General features: G+C 37.7%; 1 protein-coding gene and 1 pseudogene across 1 annotated transcript; both read right to left on the reverse strand.

Annotated features, from left to right (window-relative positions):
- LOC107739457 (integral membrane protein GPR155-like) overlaps positions 1 to 11,588 on the reverse strand; it is a 16,476-nt pseudogene extending 4,888 nt beyond the window's left edge.
- Positions 11,589 to 14,117: 2,529 nt separating this feature from the next.
- Positions 14,118 to 17,594, reverse strand: LOC107739461 (WAS/WASL-interacting protein family member 1-like). Its single transcript, XM_016551569.1, has 4 exons — positions 16,967 to 17,594; positions 15,424 to 15,612; positions 14,702 to 14,806; positions 14,118 to 14,493 (listed from the first exon to the last, which is right to left on the reverse strand). Exons 1-4 carry the CDS (start codon positions 17,592 to 17,594, stop codon positions 14,447 to 14,449), a joined length of 969 nt encoding a protein of 322 aa, XP_016407055.1. The 3' UTR covers positions 14,118 to 14,446.
- Between the last annotated feature and the right edge of the window lie 1,559 nt (positions 17,595 to 19,153).

Consider the following 19,153-nt stretch of genomic DNA (forward strand, 5'->3'; position numbering starts at 1 on the left):
AAAAAAAAAGCATGGTATCATATACAAAAGCAAGCAAAAATCTTTTTTGGTTACAGTCTCTGGGCACTTGTATCACTTTTTAGTGTGGCACAAAAATGTGGTATATTCAAGTCATTGTCTCTTTAAGCTGTAATTTTAATTAATTTATTTAAATGAATACACCTGGACAAAAACAAAGACGCATCACATGATTGACCGTGGTACTTGTTTGTAACAGGTGTAATGTCAGATTATTAATTGCACGTGCATGGTAAACGACTGTACTCACAGCGAGCAGACTGACGGTCAGTAACAGACACACGAGCATGTGTCTCGTCGACTGTATATCTGTGTTTTGTCTGTCTGCCACTTTCTGTTCCTCTTCAACCAGCAAACAGCTTGTGGATGTACACTGCTGGCTACACGGACCTAAAACAAGCAGTGAACATTACGCACATTACATTATATTTCACAATATATTTAAATGTATTCGGTTCACTTTCGGTGATGTTTTATTGATGCAGAAGCCATTAAAGGAATATCTTCTAGATATACCTCGACTCTCTGAAAGTAGTCTTTATAATCAGCTTACCAGGAAACCAAATGTAGTGTTTAAAGTGTTGATATGAGGAAGAACTATTCATGGATTGGCCAGCTTTTTATCCCATGCGGGTCTATTAGGAAAACTACGTTCTGTTGAGCTCCAGCTACAGTAAGGCCTCAAAGGAGGACAGTGAAGCCATCTCTGACCTATCTAGAGTCTGAACAGGAAGTGAAAGAAAGAGAGAACCTGTTTGGATGGATGCTTCCTCTTTGGCGCTTGTTATGTCAGGCTCGGACTGCAGACGGCCACACGCACACTCGCACGTCTGACAGTCTGACAAAACACATACAAATATCAGTCAACAACCTCTCTCACGGTCTTTACCCTTCATACAGTCTTTACATGTATTGTTTTTGCAGGCTGTGAATGGCATACTACATACTACTTTTACTAACTACTATTTCCATTCTCACAAATAGTATGCATTCTGTGCTCACTATGAACATTTCCTCTATTTATAAAATAACCAGATGAATCTAAAATGTGCCGTTTATAACCACGGCACAGTGCGTGGATAACTGTATCCCACAATGCAGCACGCTTGACTTCCTTTTCCAGTGTGATGACTATGTCTTATCTCCTTAACTCAAGCATTCATAGAAAATTCAAAATGCTGATTTGATGATATCTCAACCCAAAGGTAAGAAGATACATGAATGTATTGGGTTGTTTCAAATAACAACAAGATATTAATATTACAAGTATTATCAGTAAGGTGTTTAATGTTTGTTGAAGTAGTTTCTGCTGCTAATCAAGGCTGCATTTATTTGATCAGAAAAACAGTAATATTGTGAAATATTAAGCTGCACAAATGATAGGCATATTATCATGATTTCTGAAGGATAATGTGACACTGAAGACTGGAGGAATGATGCTGAAAATGTAGCTTTAAAGCACAGGAATAAATTACATTTTAAAATATATTCAAATAGAAAACCATCAATTGTATTACATATTACAATTTAATTACAATTGTATTAAATATTACAATTTAAATTGTAATAATATTTCACAATATTACTGTTTTTTGTTTTTTTTTGGATCAAATAAATGCAGCCTTGATGAGCTTCAGAGACTTCTTTAAAAAAACATTAAAAATCTTACTTTTGAACGGCAGTGTAGATACATTAAATATATATTATTATTACTAAGGATGTGCACGAATTCTCTGAAGTGACACCAATGATCGATAAATGTAAATTTGAAATTCGCACACCCTCACACAAACAGATACAGGACACATTCTCTCTAGAGAGAGCGCAAGAAAGATCCACCTTGAGACAGACTCTTTAAAAGAAAATACACGCCGCATTAAAAAACTCCCACTGTCCTTTTCTTAAGAAAAAAGATGTTTTGAAGAAAATATTCTAATGATTTTTTTGAGAACTGCACTTAAGAACATTCATACGAACATCTTAGAATGTATCTTAAGAATTCCGATCTTTAAGATTCCCACGATTCCATGGGTTAAGAAAAGGAGGAGGAGTTGTGGGTGTCATACCTGTGTTGATGCTGCCTCTAGCAGAGCTCTGTGTGTGTGTGTCCTCCTCACTGTCAGTCGCTGATCCATGTTCAAGGCTGTGATAGTCTTGTGATCGTCTGCTGAGTAGAGTGAGAGAGACGCCACACAGCACGATACTCACAAATAACACCACAGATGTGCACGTCACCTGAAACACAAACCACCAGGAACAAAAACAATTCAAAAGTACACTCATTATATGACTACAGACATTAAACGCAGTGTGGTTTATCCATTCAGGATGAATTCAGGTCCATTTTTCCATATTTGTTTCAGCTTTTAGAAGAACACTAGGTGACCTCAAAACTGAAGAACTCCCAATTTGATCTCAAACATGCAAATGCATGTTGGGCACATGCTTTTAATAAATGTAAATGTAAGAGCATTATTTCAAAGTCTGTTGTAAGTAACACACTTCCTGCTGCCAGTTGCTGGCACTGTGATCTATTAATCAGCCCCCATGACTAAACCAAAAACACCAATTTGATCTACATCAAGGGAACAATAGAATTAAACAATAAAACAAGTATAAACCACCTTTCAATCAGGAATTATGAAATGTGATATGCTGAACTAGATAAAGCAACGCATAGTTCTAGTGTTGTTTATATATTTGGGCCTAGTTCACACTGATAGTCCAATTTTTGTTGCCTGAACACCTACAAAATATAATGAAATCATTTTTTTCTCACATTTTAGCAACCAGTTCAAGTCATAGTCGTGTGGTTTGAACTCCAATAAACATTTTAGTCTGACGATAAGGGTGGAACACGCTTTCTTTGGTTCATGGGGGACAGTAGTAGTATCTTATGCGTTGTTTATGTGAGTTCATGATCAGAGGCAAAAATTCACCTTTATAAAGCGGATAGTTCCGGTCCTTGATTCTGATTGGCTGAGCCGCGTTCGAAGCTGTTGTAAATTACTCTACAAACATACACCTTTGTTTACGTTTGTGTGTTTCTCGGCAACCGCTTTGTTGCAACCACAACTGTTTCTGAGGAACTACATTGTTTGGTGGAAGAATACTGGTTTTATTAATATCATTACACTTTATTTGCTCTGTTTTATTTTGTGAAACCTTACTACGTATATGGAATAACCGTTTTATAAAAGCAATAAGCCCCGTGAAGCCGTGATTTACAGTGAATTTATAACAGCTCAGGGGGTTTTAGGCACGACGCGAAAAAACAAAGCTGTTATAAATTCACTGTAAACCACGGCTTCTTGGGGCTTATTCAGCCAGGTGTGAAAGCACCCTTAAGTCTCCTCTTTTCATTCTGCACATTTGAATTTGAGAAAAAGTATCTTGTTCTCACGCTACCCTTACACCACTACTAAAGCAACCAATCCTGACTACATTATCTGAACAGACAGATCAGACGTGCACACTGGTAACAGTACAGAGAGTCTGAAAGAGGGCCTGTGGAAATGTGTGAAAGGCTTTCTTTCATCAGTTCTGTACCTGTGCCTTTCCATAAAAGAATGCAGAGTCGATAGTGTCCGGCAGTCTTTCCCCTGTCAGGAGCAGGACACTGACAGCCAGAACAGGGACGCTGCAGGAGACAGAGAGAGAAAACAGCAGACATCAGTGTTTTTGGCTGAAAAAGATTTAGTTTAGTTGTCCAAAGGAGCACAACTGCCCACTTTTTTTTAGCAGCCTTGGTTCCAGAAATATCTTCAGAATTTCTTCAAATAAAGATATAAGTCAAGAACCAAATCATCTAGATCCAAGGTGAATCCCAGTATGTGACCCTGGACCACAAAACCAGTCTGAAGTCGCTGGGGTATCTCAATTTCAAAAAATTGACCCTTATGACTGGTTTTGTGGTCCAGGGTCACATATTACATAGATACTGTGAGAGAAAATCAGAAGCACAATGGTACAAGCCTGTGCACTTAAATCATTGATTAGAAAATATAATACATCTGGTTTCGAGTATTTTGAGACTGTAGGGAGACAATGTGTCATTTGCGATGCCTCTTAGGACTGCAAGGTCCTTATGAGGCTGTTCTCAATTACAACACAACAACAACAACTTCTCTGACTGGATTATGACTAATATAGTTCGACATTATGGTATCACTGTTTTTTTTTCTGTAATAACTCTAACCATTCTATTGACGAACAATCTCAGACCTCATAGTAGGTTTATACTGCAGTATATATGCAACATATTACAGAGTATCAATGGATTCTGCCACAGTGTATCTCAGTTGGTCATTATGTACAGTAACTGTCCTGACCGTGCCACTCACCCCCAGCCAGCGATCACAGTGAGCCCCGGCCTGAAGCTCACCTCCTCGCGTCTCCTCAAGAGGAGCAGAGACAGAGCGATCAGACCTTCACAATCACAACACAATGAATAACATTATTCAAACACTTGAAACCCAACCCCAAAAGTTTATAATAATACTTTTTTAATTTCAAATTTTCATGTAATATTTGCAAAAACAGTACTGAAATATCCATGTTCAGCAGTTAAATACATGCTTATGTGGTAAACCGTGTGCCAGGTCTGAATTTTAATGGTGTTGTGTGCACCAGGAAGTGTTTAATGGTTTTGGAACAGGTGACTGACTCACCAGGCCAAACATAGGTGCTGTAGAGAGAGCCGTACAGTAGAGTGAAGGTCAACACCTGACCCAGGACGTTATCCTGCTCTGCCACGAAGTTCCACGCTATCATGCCAACACAGGCTAATAACTACAAACACAGGACAGTATTAGTTTGTGCAGAACGTGCAGTGGAAAAAATCATCAGGTTGCATTTTGACTGCACTTTCATGTTAATCGAAATGTTCAGAAACATATTCATGTTATTAATGGAAAAGTACAGTGTCTCTAAAAGCCAGCAACTACCTGCGCCATAAAGAGGTTTATGGTGAAAATGTGAGGAATTCTGCGAAACTTTCTGCTTAGCAGCATGACTGCAACACTCCACACCTGCAGGGGCAGGAAGAGCATGAACATCAACAGAGCATTTCAGAGAAGTGCAGGCCATGTTTCCATCACCAATGTGAACATATTACACCTACAGTAACAACCTGGTTTAACTGGTTCAGAGAGTCTGTATATGCATGTATATTGCTATATATAAGCTTGAACCAAACTTCAGTTTCTTGTTGTATTTTTTTTTCTCTCAAGCTGAACGCAAAGAGGAAGGAGGTGTCAACAGCTGCATCTGACAACAGCATGACACAATCTGAGATTGGAAACACTGCAGCTAACATCTACACTAGACGACCTCCTCGAACACTGTGATGAAGTGAATAATATGCTGATTTGTTGCTCAAAGACTTTACTGTTACTTTTGTTTTATTTAGTTTTTTCTAAATAAAAGTACAAATTTTGAATGAATGAATGAATGAACGAATGAATTAATGAACGAACGAATGAACGAACGAGTGAATGAACGAACAAACAAATGAATGGATGAATTAATGAATGAATGAATGAACGAAACGAACGAATGAATGAACGAACAAACAAACGAATGGATGAATTAATGAACGAAACGAACGAACGAACGAATGAATTAATTAATTAATTAATGATCGAACGAACAAATGAATGAACGAACGAATGAATGAATGAACAAACAAACGAATGGATGAATGAATGAATGAGCGAAACGAACAAATGAACGAACGAACGAACGAACAAACAAACGAATGGATGAATGAATGAACGAAACGAACGAATGAATGAACGAATGAACGAATGATCGAAAGAATGAATGAACGAACGAACAAATGGATGAATTAATGAATGAATGAATGAACGAAAAACGAATGAATGAACGAATGAATGATCGAATGAATGAATGAACGAACGAACGAACAAATGAATGAACGAACGAAATGAACGAACGAATGAATGAATGAACAAACAAACAAATGGATGAATTAATGAATGAATGAATGAACGAAACAAACGAACAAATGAATGATCGAATGAATGAATGAACGAATGATCGAATGAATGAATGAACGAATGAATGAACGAACAAACAAACGAATGGATGAATTAATGAATGAATGAACGAAACGAACGAATTAATGAACGAATGAATGAATTAATGAACGAATGAACGAACGAACGAATTAATGAACGAATGAACGAATGAATGAATGGTGCAAAACCACATCTACACAAAGATCGTACCACTTGCAGCTCCATGTTGTAATGTGATGCATATATGGCCACACTAGGGGCAGTGGGGAAGACTCCATACAGGAAGGCATAGTTTGACAGACTGGTGTGGTTCATCGAGCTTCTGTTTCCATAGTCCAAAACCTCAAGCATCCCTCTACAGATCAGAGGCATCACCAGCCTAAAGACATCAGGGGTGAACAGAGGGCGTTCTGCATTATATCATGAAACCATAAGGAACCCAAGAACTTCAGATTACAGGAACCATTTTTAGCATTGTCAACATTATTTTTAATCTTACTCATCAATACGAGTAAGAACGGAAAAAGAGTTTGGGAGTAAACTAAATATGCAGGTCAAACAAGAGCAGGTCAAACAGATCAGTTGTTGCAGTGTTTCTGCCTTCTGACGAAGCTCGTGCGTTTAAAGCAGATGGATTAACTCTGTTGATGCTCTGAGGAACTTTCCCATTCGACAAACACAAGGTCGTACTGCTGCCAAGTTACACTGGAAGCCGCTACCTGCATATTTACAGATTCAAACAACCCGAGGGCATGAATATTAAATTAGTTTTCTCACCTTAGAAAAACATGCAAAGATCAGAGTGAGTAGCTTGAAGACTTTGGCTGAAAATAAATGCAATTCGAATACTCTATAGATAGTTCATTTTAAAAAATGGGGTCTATTTGAAGCTATCATATGATTTCAGAAGACTTGGAATATCGCACACAAGTCATACGGAGCATTTTAATGGTGCTTTTTTGGTTCATTTCGGAGCTTAAAGGGACAGTTTCATCATCATTTACCCTCAAGTTGTTCCAAACCAGCATGAGTTCCTTTCTTTGAATAAAAAAATACTATGGAAGTCAATGGCAGCTGTTTGGTTACCCACATTTTTCAAAATATCTTCTTTTGTGTTCGACAGAAGACCGAAATTCATGCAGTTTTGGAACGACTTGAGAGTGAGTAAATTACTGGAAATTTTTCATTTTTGAGTTAACTTTCCCTTTAACTGTTTGAATGGAAAAGAGCAGCGTGGACATTCTGCTAAACTTCTTATTCTGTGTTTCACAGAAGAGAGATGACAGATGATGACGGAATATTTCCCTTTCACTACTGTAGACTTACAGTTTTGCCGTGATGAGGAGAATAAGTGCTACCACAGTGGAGCGGGTAAGCTTTTTCAGCTGACCCACCATGGTGAGACCCAGATAAAACAGCGCTGCTCCCCCAAATGAGTTTGCCAGGCCATCTACAAACTCCTCCATGAAGGGTGGGATCTTCTGGCCCAGCAGGAAGTGAGAAATGACCCCGATCACCACCATAAAGACAATGGGGTTCTTGACCACCTGAAGGAGCACCAAACCCAGCACTTGCAGCTTACTCTGCTGCTGAGGTTCTCCAGTCCTCCGCCTCTGCACCTCACAGAACGCAAAGCCTAGCGGGTTCAGGACCATGAGGGAGACGGGAGCAACCAGGTAGATGTACTGAAGATACTCAGGATGAGTGTTGCGGTACAGAGCTTCAACTGTGGAGGAGGCAGAGACAATTAGTATCAGATAAACCAAAACTGAACATTCTGTCATCGTTTACTCGCCCTGATTTGGTCCCAAACCCTTATGACTTTCTTTCTTCACAAGAGAAGATGTTTAGCACAATGTCCAAGGTGTTCGTTTTTATAAACCATAAATTTAAGAAAGCACCAAACAGCATCGGTTTGGGTTTTAAGAGCCATGGTTGAATATGCGCAAATGCTCCATCCACTTTCATTACACCAAAACGAGCAGCTTGGACATTCTTCGATGAAAATTCTTGTGTGGAAGATAAAATGGGTTTGGAACAGCAAACAGCAAATTCATGTTTCAGTTCTATTCGACTTTTTGTTTATGCAATTTCTGGGTCAAAGATTAATGGAACACCATTTGGCTTACACTACCATCCAATACTATATTTTTTATAAGTTTAAAGACCCATTCACAGCAAGGATGATAACTATTTCTATAAAATTGTATTAATCATTCTAATTCTATGAGAACAGGGAATAATGATAATGCCACAGAGGAACGATATAATAGGAATCACTATTAGAACTTTTTTTTTTCCAGTGGATGAACGATAAAAACATTGACAACCAATCAGAATCCACTTGACGACAGAACTGCAGCACATGCTAATAAACAGACCGTTATTGTACGTTGGTTGGTGTGGATGCTAACAGTTATTGATGAAGACCTCATTCTTGGTCTGAAGCAGCCTTAAGTACGGTGGCCGAGAAGTGCAAAACAAATCACAATTCTGAAAACAAAATAACAAATTACAAACGCAAATGCAAGTCTAAAAAACAAAATAACAATTCAGAAAGCACAACAACAATTCAGAAAGCATTATAACAAGTCAGAAAACACAATGACAAGTCCGAAAACAAAATAACAAGTCAGAAAACACAACGACAAACCAACTGAGCTACTTTAATACCATCTCCGAACTTTCTACCACGACTCTGCTGTTCTTCGGCTGGTTCTTCCCTGTATACGTTGATTGACAGATGTCTCGTCCAGTCAGCGGTGAGTAATCCCAAACCAATGGCGCTGTCTCAAACTATACCTACCTCTTCCGGTTTGTCTGATTTGTCGTTGTGTTTTCTGACTTGTTAATTTGTTTTCGGTTTTGTCGTTGTGTTTTCTGACTTGTTATAATGTTTTCTGAATTGTTGTTGTGCTTTCTGAATTGTTATTTTGTTTTTTAGACTTGCATTTGCGTTTGTAATTTGTTATTTTGTTTTCAGAATTGTGATTTGTTTTGCACTTCTCGGCCACCGTACTTAAGGCTTATTCTCTGTATTTATAGCTTGGAAAAAACAAACCATGTAGTCAGTGATGTATTTGATAGATCAACATTTCTACATTCATTCACGGGGGCATCAATATCACGAATCGCTGATTGTTTTAACATCTTTTCAACATGGATGATTTACTATTTCAACACTGATTTACAAGTATTTCATTAACCTTTTTACAACCATTTAGCATTTAATGTTGTTCCAATGTTTTTTTTTTTTCAATATTGAAACAACAACTGACAATATTTTAACCACTTTTCAACGTTGAAGGTTGGTCACGTGCCGCCTGAGGTGAGGTATTATGTCAATCATACCAGTACTATGTGCCAAGCCCTGGAAATGCATTCAATGAACCTCAAACTAAACTAACAGGCTGTACAGCATATGGATTGTGTTACCTACAAACTCATCATGCGTGGGGAGAACTTTGGGCAAATGAAAGTGAAAGAACATACATGTATACAGTCAGAAATATCACAGATTTTTTTGAAGATCAAGTTTTGCATGATTTGTTGGTTTAGTTCTATTTTTGGATTTGTTCTGTTACACATAATATGGAGTTTCCTTATGGTAACAGACACATGCTGTAGCCTATTACTTTATTTATGGCTTCTCCTTTTCCACTTACCTATAGGAAACCCCAGTGCGAAGTCATTGCTCTGTGTGGCAAATATGGAGAAGAGGCCAGCTTTGGAGAAGCGGCTCTCTCTGTTCGCGACCAAAAGTGTGAGGACACACACAAAGAAGAACACAGTCACTTTAGCCACCAAAATGCTGAAGAAAAATGGCCAGATTACGTTGCCAAAGTCCAGCAGCACCATGTTTTTGAAAAGCAGGGCTGGAAGCGCAAACTTGGACACAAAGCTGCCCAGTCCTTTAGCTTGTGTAGCTGGGATGATGCTTGTGCGGCCCGCGACGTATCCGCAGAGAATGATCCCAAAACACTCGAGCAGGGCTGGAAGGAGTTTGTCGATCGACATGCTGGGTGGGACGGAGGGGGCGTCAGATCCATCCCTGCTGCTGAAGATGGAGCTATTAACCGACAGATCGCCCATCTTCAGGCTGACCACACGCCCCTCAAAACACTCTGACAGTAGAGAAAAAAACCTTCATTCTTTTGTGAGGCTTTTTATTAGAATACCAAATATAAGTCATACATGTCTAGTGAATATGTAAATGTGTTTCTAACTAAACGTTTTGTAGCACAGTGACTATGTGAATATATAGAGCTAGTCAAATCCTGGTAATACTGATAAAACGGTACCGTCTAGTCAAACCCTAAAGCCTACTGTATCATATTTGATACATGAATTTCTAAGGCCTCTAAGTTATTATCATAATCAAAACTTTGCTAAATAGCCTGTTGTAAAAAATATCCGAAATGCCTTCTGTGGTCTCACTGATAGTACATTTTTTTACAAAGTAAATGTGCAAATAACTTTTATATTGTTATTAATATTTTAAGACAAATATTTACTGGACTAAAGCATCTTAGGTTTACTTTATCCATGCATCATTTTTAGATAAAACATGTTAAAATGTGAGCACTAAATGATACATCATACTTTTAAGGAATGTTTATTTGTTCATCTCTTAATCATCATTGTATTGCATCTTACTGAGACATATTATGGGGAGATATTAAGTGACAACTGATATTTATATGCTTTTTAATTAAATAGTCTGCTATACTATTATAAAAAAAAATCTCAATTTGTTAAATTTCAAACTATCAGAATGTCATCTTGTTGGCCATATTAATATCAGCAACTGTAGCATAAAACACCTCAGAATAAAATTGAGGTTTTTTTTTTTATGAGTATGAGCTCTGTATTCTCACTATATCATACTATATGAGCCTGGTGTTTAAAAATACTAAAGTATAGTACAAAACATAAAACGCATATGCAAACTATTTTAGATTGTATGTATATGTATATATGTAGGCTATATGCATATGTGTATATATATTTTTTCCTAACTATTGCATACAGTATGCCAGACTTTACATGGTTAAAACGGTATTATGATGTTTCTAAATTGATATGCAATTATATAGGCACATGGGAATATGCTTTTAGTCAAACCCTAGACAGATACAGTGAAAGCATCAGATGGTAATGCTGAATGATTAACATATTTACGTAACTTTAAGTATTTACTCCAAGATATCATTTATATTACGGTCCTGCCATCGTACTAAATATCCACTTGTGGTACTTTCTTCTAGTAGTCAGGGCTGCGTTTCCCAAAAGCATTGTAATGGTCTCTACGACCCACTTATCTCAGGAAGCGTTTGAGAAGCGCAGCCCTGAACACACCTGGTCTGTATGTAACGTTACAGTAGTGAGTTGTTGACAGACTCACCGGATCAGCTGATTCCTGTAAATCCGATCTAGTGTGTGAGTATAGGCACTTTCACGCATGCTGTCTCATCCAGAGGACTTTGAGCTCTTCCGCGTCGCCTCTGCTCTCAGTGCTGTAAGCGTGTGTGTCTTGTTATCTCAGTAGTGTGTGTCACACACCGCTGCAGTGAAGTAACTCCTCATCGCGCACCAACTTCAGCTCGCCAATAGAAAGCAGCCGAGACTGTGCGCATATTACGGTCCTGCCATCGTACTAAATATCCACTTGTGGTACTTTCTTCTAGTAGTCAGGGCTGCGTTTCCCAAAAGCATCGTAATGGTCTCTACGACCCACTTATCTCAGGAAGCGTTTGAGAAGCGCAGCCCTGTACACATGGTCTGTATGTAACGTTACAGTAGTGAGTTGTTGACAGACTCACCGGATCAGCTGATTCCTGTAAATCCGATCTAGTGTGTGAGTATAGGCACTTTCACGCATGCTGTCTCATCCAGAGGACTTTGAGCTCTTCCGCGTCGCCTCTGCTCTCAGCGCTGTAAGCGTGTGTGTCACACACCGCTGCAGTGAAGTAACTCCTCATCGCGCACCAACTTCAGCTCGCCAATAGAAAGCAGCCGAGACTGTGCGCATGCGCACATGAGCCCGGGGTCCTTTTCACGTGGTGCTTTGCATAAGCCCAAAACAGACTTGATAGTTCCAACTCTTTTATTAAAAACAGCTATATCTCTCGATTATATGGGAATGATACTAACATTACAACGTATCCATTCTGAAACACTGAACAATCCATCGTATTAATTCATACAGTTTACAGAATAAGTTCTCGTAATGACCGATAGAGGGCAGCATTTCTCTAAGCGAAGGATTCTCAGGCGTACTGCTGATGTGATTTGATTTGATTTATTGACTTCATTGTTTGGGCCACTTGAGCAGTTTCTGCGTAGGAAAAATGACTGCAGACTCTTATTAAGCAGCTTAAAATACATGTTCACGAATGTAAAATAACAACACACACCATAACATATAGCTGCTAAATAATGTCCTGGGCTGAATTTGGAAGCGCTCATTGTATCAGCTTTGTTAACACAACTTTGCTTTCCAAATGGCCTGATAAAACATGTGTGCCCTTTCAGTCAACCAGATTACATCCTTACTAGACTAGTCCTGGGCTGCGTTCAGCCCCGACAAAACGTTGCAAAACGTTGTTTAAGCGGAAACGGTGGTGCGTTGAACACGCTGTTCTGATGAAGCAAGAGTTGCAGCTATGGCGGCTGAGAAGGCCATTCTTTGTGTTCTTTTTGAAGAATTTTCGGAGCCTGATGAAATCGGTATAAATACGTGTTTAATACTGCAAAATACGCTCGATGTTACAGTCACTGCCCTTGCCGTCCAGAATAAAAGAGAACATCCCAATCAAATGAAGGGATTTTATCTCAAACCCCTTTGCACACCGTTTCCAGGAAACATGTCGTTCAACCCGGAAACCGTAGCAAAACGTTGCGCACCGGTTTGAGCTTGAACTTGCCCCTGTTCACACACAGTTGAGTTGAAGCGATGGCAGTGTGTGGTTTGGTTTGGCAGAAGTTCACAACTGTACTGGCCAAGGGTCTTCCTAACCCCTAGGGGGTCCGCCTGTTAATATTTGATCACAAATATATAAAAAAAAAAAAATGCATATGTCTCACTGTACATAGCTATTCTTGTTATGGTTAAGCTGTTGCTTACACATTACATAAACACTCACTAATTTCAGATACTCAGTGATTTGATTCTTAATTGTCCAGCTCACAGTAAAATTAAAATGTTAAGTTTTAGTAAAAAGCCAACTAAACTATAGCTAAAGTTCAGGTAAATCTAAATGTCCTGACTAGTCAAATTAAAATGTATGATATGACTCTGCAAATCCATTAAAACAATTTGAATTGTGATTTTTATCTCAACATGCTTGTTATGATGCTGCATAAATCTTAAATTTAACAATAAAAAGTAATATACAGGCAGTGATACATCTGCAACAACAATAATGTGCATAGTTCTGATCTACTGTCTTAACAATATACATATAATTTATTCTTAATCATAATAGTTTATATTAGCTCTGCTTGACATATTTTGTATCGGGTGTCCCTGCTCCATGTCTCTATCACCTAAGGAGTCCTTGTCCTGAAAAACATTGAAAACCCTTGGTACACTTCCTTGATTTTAACATCTTTAATATATTATAAATTATATTATATACCTACATGTGTCTGTGACATTAATAAATCTAAATATGTGACCCTGGACCACAAAACCAGTCATAAGGGTCAATTTTTTGAAATTCAGATGTATACATGTATACAGCGGAATAAATAAGCTTTCCATTGATGTAAGGTTTGTTAGGATAGGACAATATTTGGCCGAGATACAACTATTTGAAAATCTGGAATCTGAGGGTGCAAAAAAAATCAAAATATTGAGAAAATTTCCTTTAAAGTTGTCCAAATTAAGTTCTTAGCAATGCATATTACTAATCCAAAATTAAATTTTGATATATTTATGGTAGGAAATTTACAAAATATCTTCATGGAACATGATCTTTACTTAATATCCTAATGATTTTTGGCATAAAAGAAAAATCAATAATTTTGACCCATACAATGTATTTTTGACTATTGCTACAAATATACCCCAGCGACTTAAGACTGGTTTTGTGCTCCAGGGTCACATATAATTTGCAGGATAGGGGAATGTGTAGAATAACATGATTCTATGTAAATTATTAAAACAAACTTTCTCAGATGATGACAGAATGCACTTTAATCGCCATATCTGGACATGCATTTTTACTATGATTTGAAATCCCCCCCAAAAGATTAAAATGCATGAAAAAGCAATTCAAAAAATGTAACTGAAAAGTTAAAAGCATTCATATTTTCACAAATGAGTTCCTGAGTCTCATTCAGCAGTTGAAAATCCAGCTCACACTATATAACGTCAAAGCGTTTCATCTGGGAATTGGTGGCAAGGGTGGCGCTCCTCTGTCTCTCATTCCTGAAAAACAAAAACAAATAGATACATACTGATCAAACCAACTATTCTGACATTAAAACGCTGAAATATTGCATTAAAAATATGCAAATCTTGTCATGTTTTACATGTAAAAGCAGAAAAACAAAAGTCCACTGTGAGTGCACAGCATGATACTAGAACAAAAACATTACTCTCATTACAATTCTGCACAAAATACTGCAGTGCTCACCTTTGCCGCCAGATTTGCTGGGATAAGACTTGGAGAAGGAGACGAACGGCTCTGGTGGAGGTAATTCAGTCAGAGGATGGAAGGAAAACCTCATCCCCCACTCATCTAAAGGAAAGAAATACAACAGAATATGTGCAGAGTCAGTCAAGAACAATTACATTAGCACTCAGTTTTTCAACAGCAGTTTCATAGCCATATTGAGTCAATATTTATATCGACATCATGCTGTGTCTGCTATCCATTGACTTTAAAGGAATAGTTCACCCAAAAAGACAATTCTGTCATCATTTACTCACCCCCACATGATCATTCCAATCCTGACTCTCTTTCTTCTGCACAATTCACAAGAAGATGGTAGATTGGTAATCAAACTGTTTCAGTGCCCACTGACTTCCATTGTATTTTTTGGCCATATACAATGAATGTCAATGGGAACCAAAACTGTTTGATTACCAACACCAGCATTCTTCAAAATATCACTTTTTTTACATTTCACAGAAAAAAAGAAAGTCATACAAGTTTGGAACAACTTGAGGGTGAGTAAATGATGACAGAAGTGCCATTTTTGGGTGAACTATTCCTTTAAGTTAACTCTGTTTATTGAAGATAGTGGTGAAGAAATGCCACTCTTCGACTTTAAACTCACTGCCTTTTCTATTGTTGACCTATAGGTTGCCTCTCTCTCTCATCCGCAGGTATAAGGTCTTGTGGCAGTCATATACCTGTGGCAGGTGGTGGAGGGCACTGGTAGCCATTGATGGTGTCGGGGGGTGGTGGAGGGAAGCTGGGCACTCTGGTTGGGTCTGGGGGTAGAGTGGGTCTGCCTGATCCACCGGGACGATTAGGAGGAGGTAAGGGGGGAGACACTCCTCTGCCTCCTCCTCCTCCAGTGGGTGGAGGTGGTAGAGGACCTGGAGGGGAGGTCCAGTCACATAATGAGGAGTCCACAAAATAACAAAACAATATCTCATTCCTAAACCTCAAAACAGTCATCTGAACCGTGTGTCTGCAGGTAAATGCACATTTCAGTTGTCTGAAAAATTGGGAAAATTTTAAAAGCCTTAATTATTATTAATTAAATATATGTGACACTGGACCAGTCATAGGGGTAAATGTTTCGAAATTGAGATTAATACATTTTCTATAAGCTGAATAAATAAGCGTTCCATTGATGTATGGTTTGTTAGGATAGGAGGACAATATTTGGCCGAGATACAACTATTTGAAAATCTGGAATCTGAGGGTGCAAAAAAAATCTAAATATTGAGAAAATCGCCTTTAAAGTTGTCCAAATGAAGCTCTTAGCAATGCATATTACTAATCAAAAATTAGGTTTTGATATATTTACGGTAGGAAATTTACAAAATATCTTCATGGAACATGATCTATACTTAATAGACTAGTGATTTTTGGCATAAAAGAAAAATCATTAATTTTGACCCATACAATGTATTTTTGGCTATTGCTACAAATATACCCCAGCGACTTAACACTGGTTTTGTGCTCCAGGGTCACATATAATTAACAGCGTTTATTATAGCATAATTCCTACTACTACAACTCTGTAAAAAGTGGTAACCTGCAATTGTTATTTTGTTGAGCTATTTCCACTTGATTTAACCCATAAAAATAGTATTTGAATAAATCCATGCATTATGATGATTCAGTGATGTTAAATATTATTTTTGATCAAATCAGTTAATTTAGATCTTATGATTTTTAGGGTACAGTTTTGTTCTGCGTAATTCCTAGTTTGTGGTCAGTAAAACAGAAAACAATTATTTTAAACTGTAATAATATTTCACAGTATTACTGATTTTACTGTATTTTTGATCAAATAAATGCAGCCTTTGTGAGCATAAGAGTCAAAAACATGAAAAAAACGTATGGCCCAAAAACTTTTGAACGGTTAGTGTATGCTCTATTTATATAAACGCAAATGTATAAACTATATAGCAAATCTCAACTGCTTGACTCTTAATATTGTCACAAAATTTAACTATATTATCACCCAGCTCTTATATTTCAAACTTTATGTACAGACATACAGTAAAGGGACATATATATAGTACATATAGGGACATATAAATCTCAAATGCTTAATTTTTTTATCTGCTAAATGCGTCTATAAGGCATGAAGATATTAAGATATTTTAAACATTAACATCATGATTTTCTTTAAAGCTGCTTTAGAACTATGTGTACTGACTTAATATTGTGTTGGTAAAAAAATGAACTGCAAAACAGGAATGACCTTCCTCATACCTGACCGTATGGATGGGCTCCTTCCTGATGGATTGGGTGGTGGTGGCAGTGGGCTGGAGCGTCCAGGCGGTGGTGGAGGAGGAAGGCTGTTTCTCGAAGGGCCTCTAGTGTTGGGCTCGTCCCGTGGGGATGGTGGGATGGGTGGGACCCCTCCTCCTCTTCCTGGAGGTAAGGATGGAGGCGGATTACCCATAGGCCTCTGAGAACTTAATGGTTTACTCTCAGTTGATGGTGGTGGTGGTGGTAGGGGTCCATCTCGAGAAAATGATGCTCTGCTTCCTCCAGTGGGTGGTGGAGGGGGCGGGAAGTCATCTGAGGGCCTGCTAGGGATTGTGGGTAATGGCGGCCGGGCACTTGCGGGCATTGGGGCTGGAGGGAAGGAAGACTGGGACTCCCTCGGGGGATGAGGAAGGCTTGGACGTCTGCCCGGCTGGTTAGGGGCTGGAACAGAAGGTGAGGAACTTGACGGTCGAGCTCCAGGTAGAGGTGGTGGGCCGCTAGGAGAGCTGTGCTGGGGTGAGCGTGATGAGTTCGGGACAGGTGGGGGTCCGGCCCTCCCAGGAGAGGGTCGTCCAGCGGTTGGGAGCGGGGGTCTGCTTCCTGCTGGGCTGTTGGGAGTAAAGTTCATTACAGTATAGTGTAAAATAGTATAGTCTACTTTTTATTTCAATTAAATATAAATTGGATAAGAATTATTACATTATATATGTATAGTTTAATACAGTATAGTATAGTATAGTAATAATAATTCATAGTATATGTATATGTGTATATATATATGTGTATGTATATGTGTATATATATATGTGTATGTATATGTGTATATATATATGTGTATGTATATGTGTATATATATATGTGTATGTATATGTGTATATATATATGTGTATGTATATGTGTATATATATATGTGTATGTATATGTGTATATATATATGTGTATGTATATGTGTATATATATATGTGTATGTATATGTGTATATATATATGTGTATGTATATGTGTATATATATATGTGTATGTATATGTGTATATATATATGTGTATGTATATGTGTATATATATATGTGTATGTATATGTGTATATATATATGTGTATGTATATGTGTATATATATATGTGTATGTATATGTGTATATATATATGTGTATGTATATATATATATATATATACATTATATATATATATATATTACTATAGTACAGTAAAGTTCATTACAGTATAGTGTAAAATAGTATAGTCTACTTTTTATTTCAATTAAATATAAATTGGATAAGAATTATTACATTATATATGTATAGTTTAATACAGTATAGTATAGTATATAGTATAGTATAGTATAATGTGTATTAAATAAACATTTGGATTTCAATTTTTTTCACAATGCAAACAGGATAAAATTATCAATACAATTAGAATTATACAGTGTGTGTGTGTATATATATATATATATATATATATATAGTATATTTAGTGTATATATAGTATAGTATATTATAGTATAGTATAGCATTATCTAATTAATTGATTTAAATTTTTGTCACAATGCAAAAATAATAGGATTAATATAAATGGCATTAGTAGTATTAGTAGTATTTATTTTATTTAATATTTATTTAATTTTGATTTAATTTCCTTTTTTGTTTTATTTCAACCCTTTTATGTAAGGCTTGTGCAATAATAAATAATCATAAATTAATTTGAGATGATTACCAGTGTTGTCTCTGTTTCCTGATGATCTCAGTCTTGGCATTCCACCCTGAAACAGCCCACCTAGTCCACCTGCAGCTCCGCCCCCAAACCCTCCACCTCCACCTCCTCCACCTCCACCTCCACCTCCACCTCCTCCACCTCCACCTCCAATTTTACCTCCTCCAGGTAGAGGTGGTGGGCCGCTAGGAGAGCTGTGCTGGGGTGAGCGTGATGAGTTCGGGACAGGTGGGGGTCCGGCCCTCCCAGGAGAGGGTCGTCCAGCGGTTGGGAGCGGGGGTCTGCTTCCTACTGGGCTGTTGGGTGCTGGGAATCTCCCTGTTGTAGAAGGCATCGGTGGTCTTACTGCTTTAATACACCATAAATAAAAAAAGAACATGAAGAAAAGTTTCGAGTATGTAGCACATTTCAGTTTTTGTCACAATTCAAACAACATAAGGATTAAATTAGGATTAGGAATATTATTATAGAAGTATAG

The sequence above is a fragment of the Sinocyclocheilus rhinocerous genome, unplaced genomic scaffold (genome assembly GCF_001515625.1).
Source record: "Sinocyclocheilus rhinocerous isolate Xijiao unplaced genomic scaffold, SAMN03320098_v1.1 scaffold3663, whole genome shotgun sequence".
NCBI lineage: Eukaryota > Metazoa > Chordata > Actinopteri > Cypriniformes > Cyprinidae > Sinocyclocheilus > Sinocyclocheilus rhinocerous.

What these genes read in the sequence shown, in the direction of transcription:
- LOC107739461 (XM_016551569.1), bottom strand. Translation starts at nt 17,594, where the DNA reads ATGAACTTTACTCCCAACAGCCCAGCAGGAAGCAGACCCCCGCTCCCA. An exon ending in GAGCCCATCCATACGGTCAG is followed by an intron (nt 15,613 to 16,966) that starts GTATGAGGAAGG and finishes CCTCCCCTCCAG; the next exon opens with GTCCTCTACCACCTCCACCC. An exon ending in CAGCAAATCTGGCGGCAAAG is followed by an intron (nt 14,494 to 14,701) that starts GTGAGCACTGCA and finishes TTTGTTTTTCAG; the next exon opens with GAATGAGAGACAGAGGAGCG.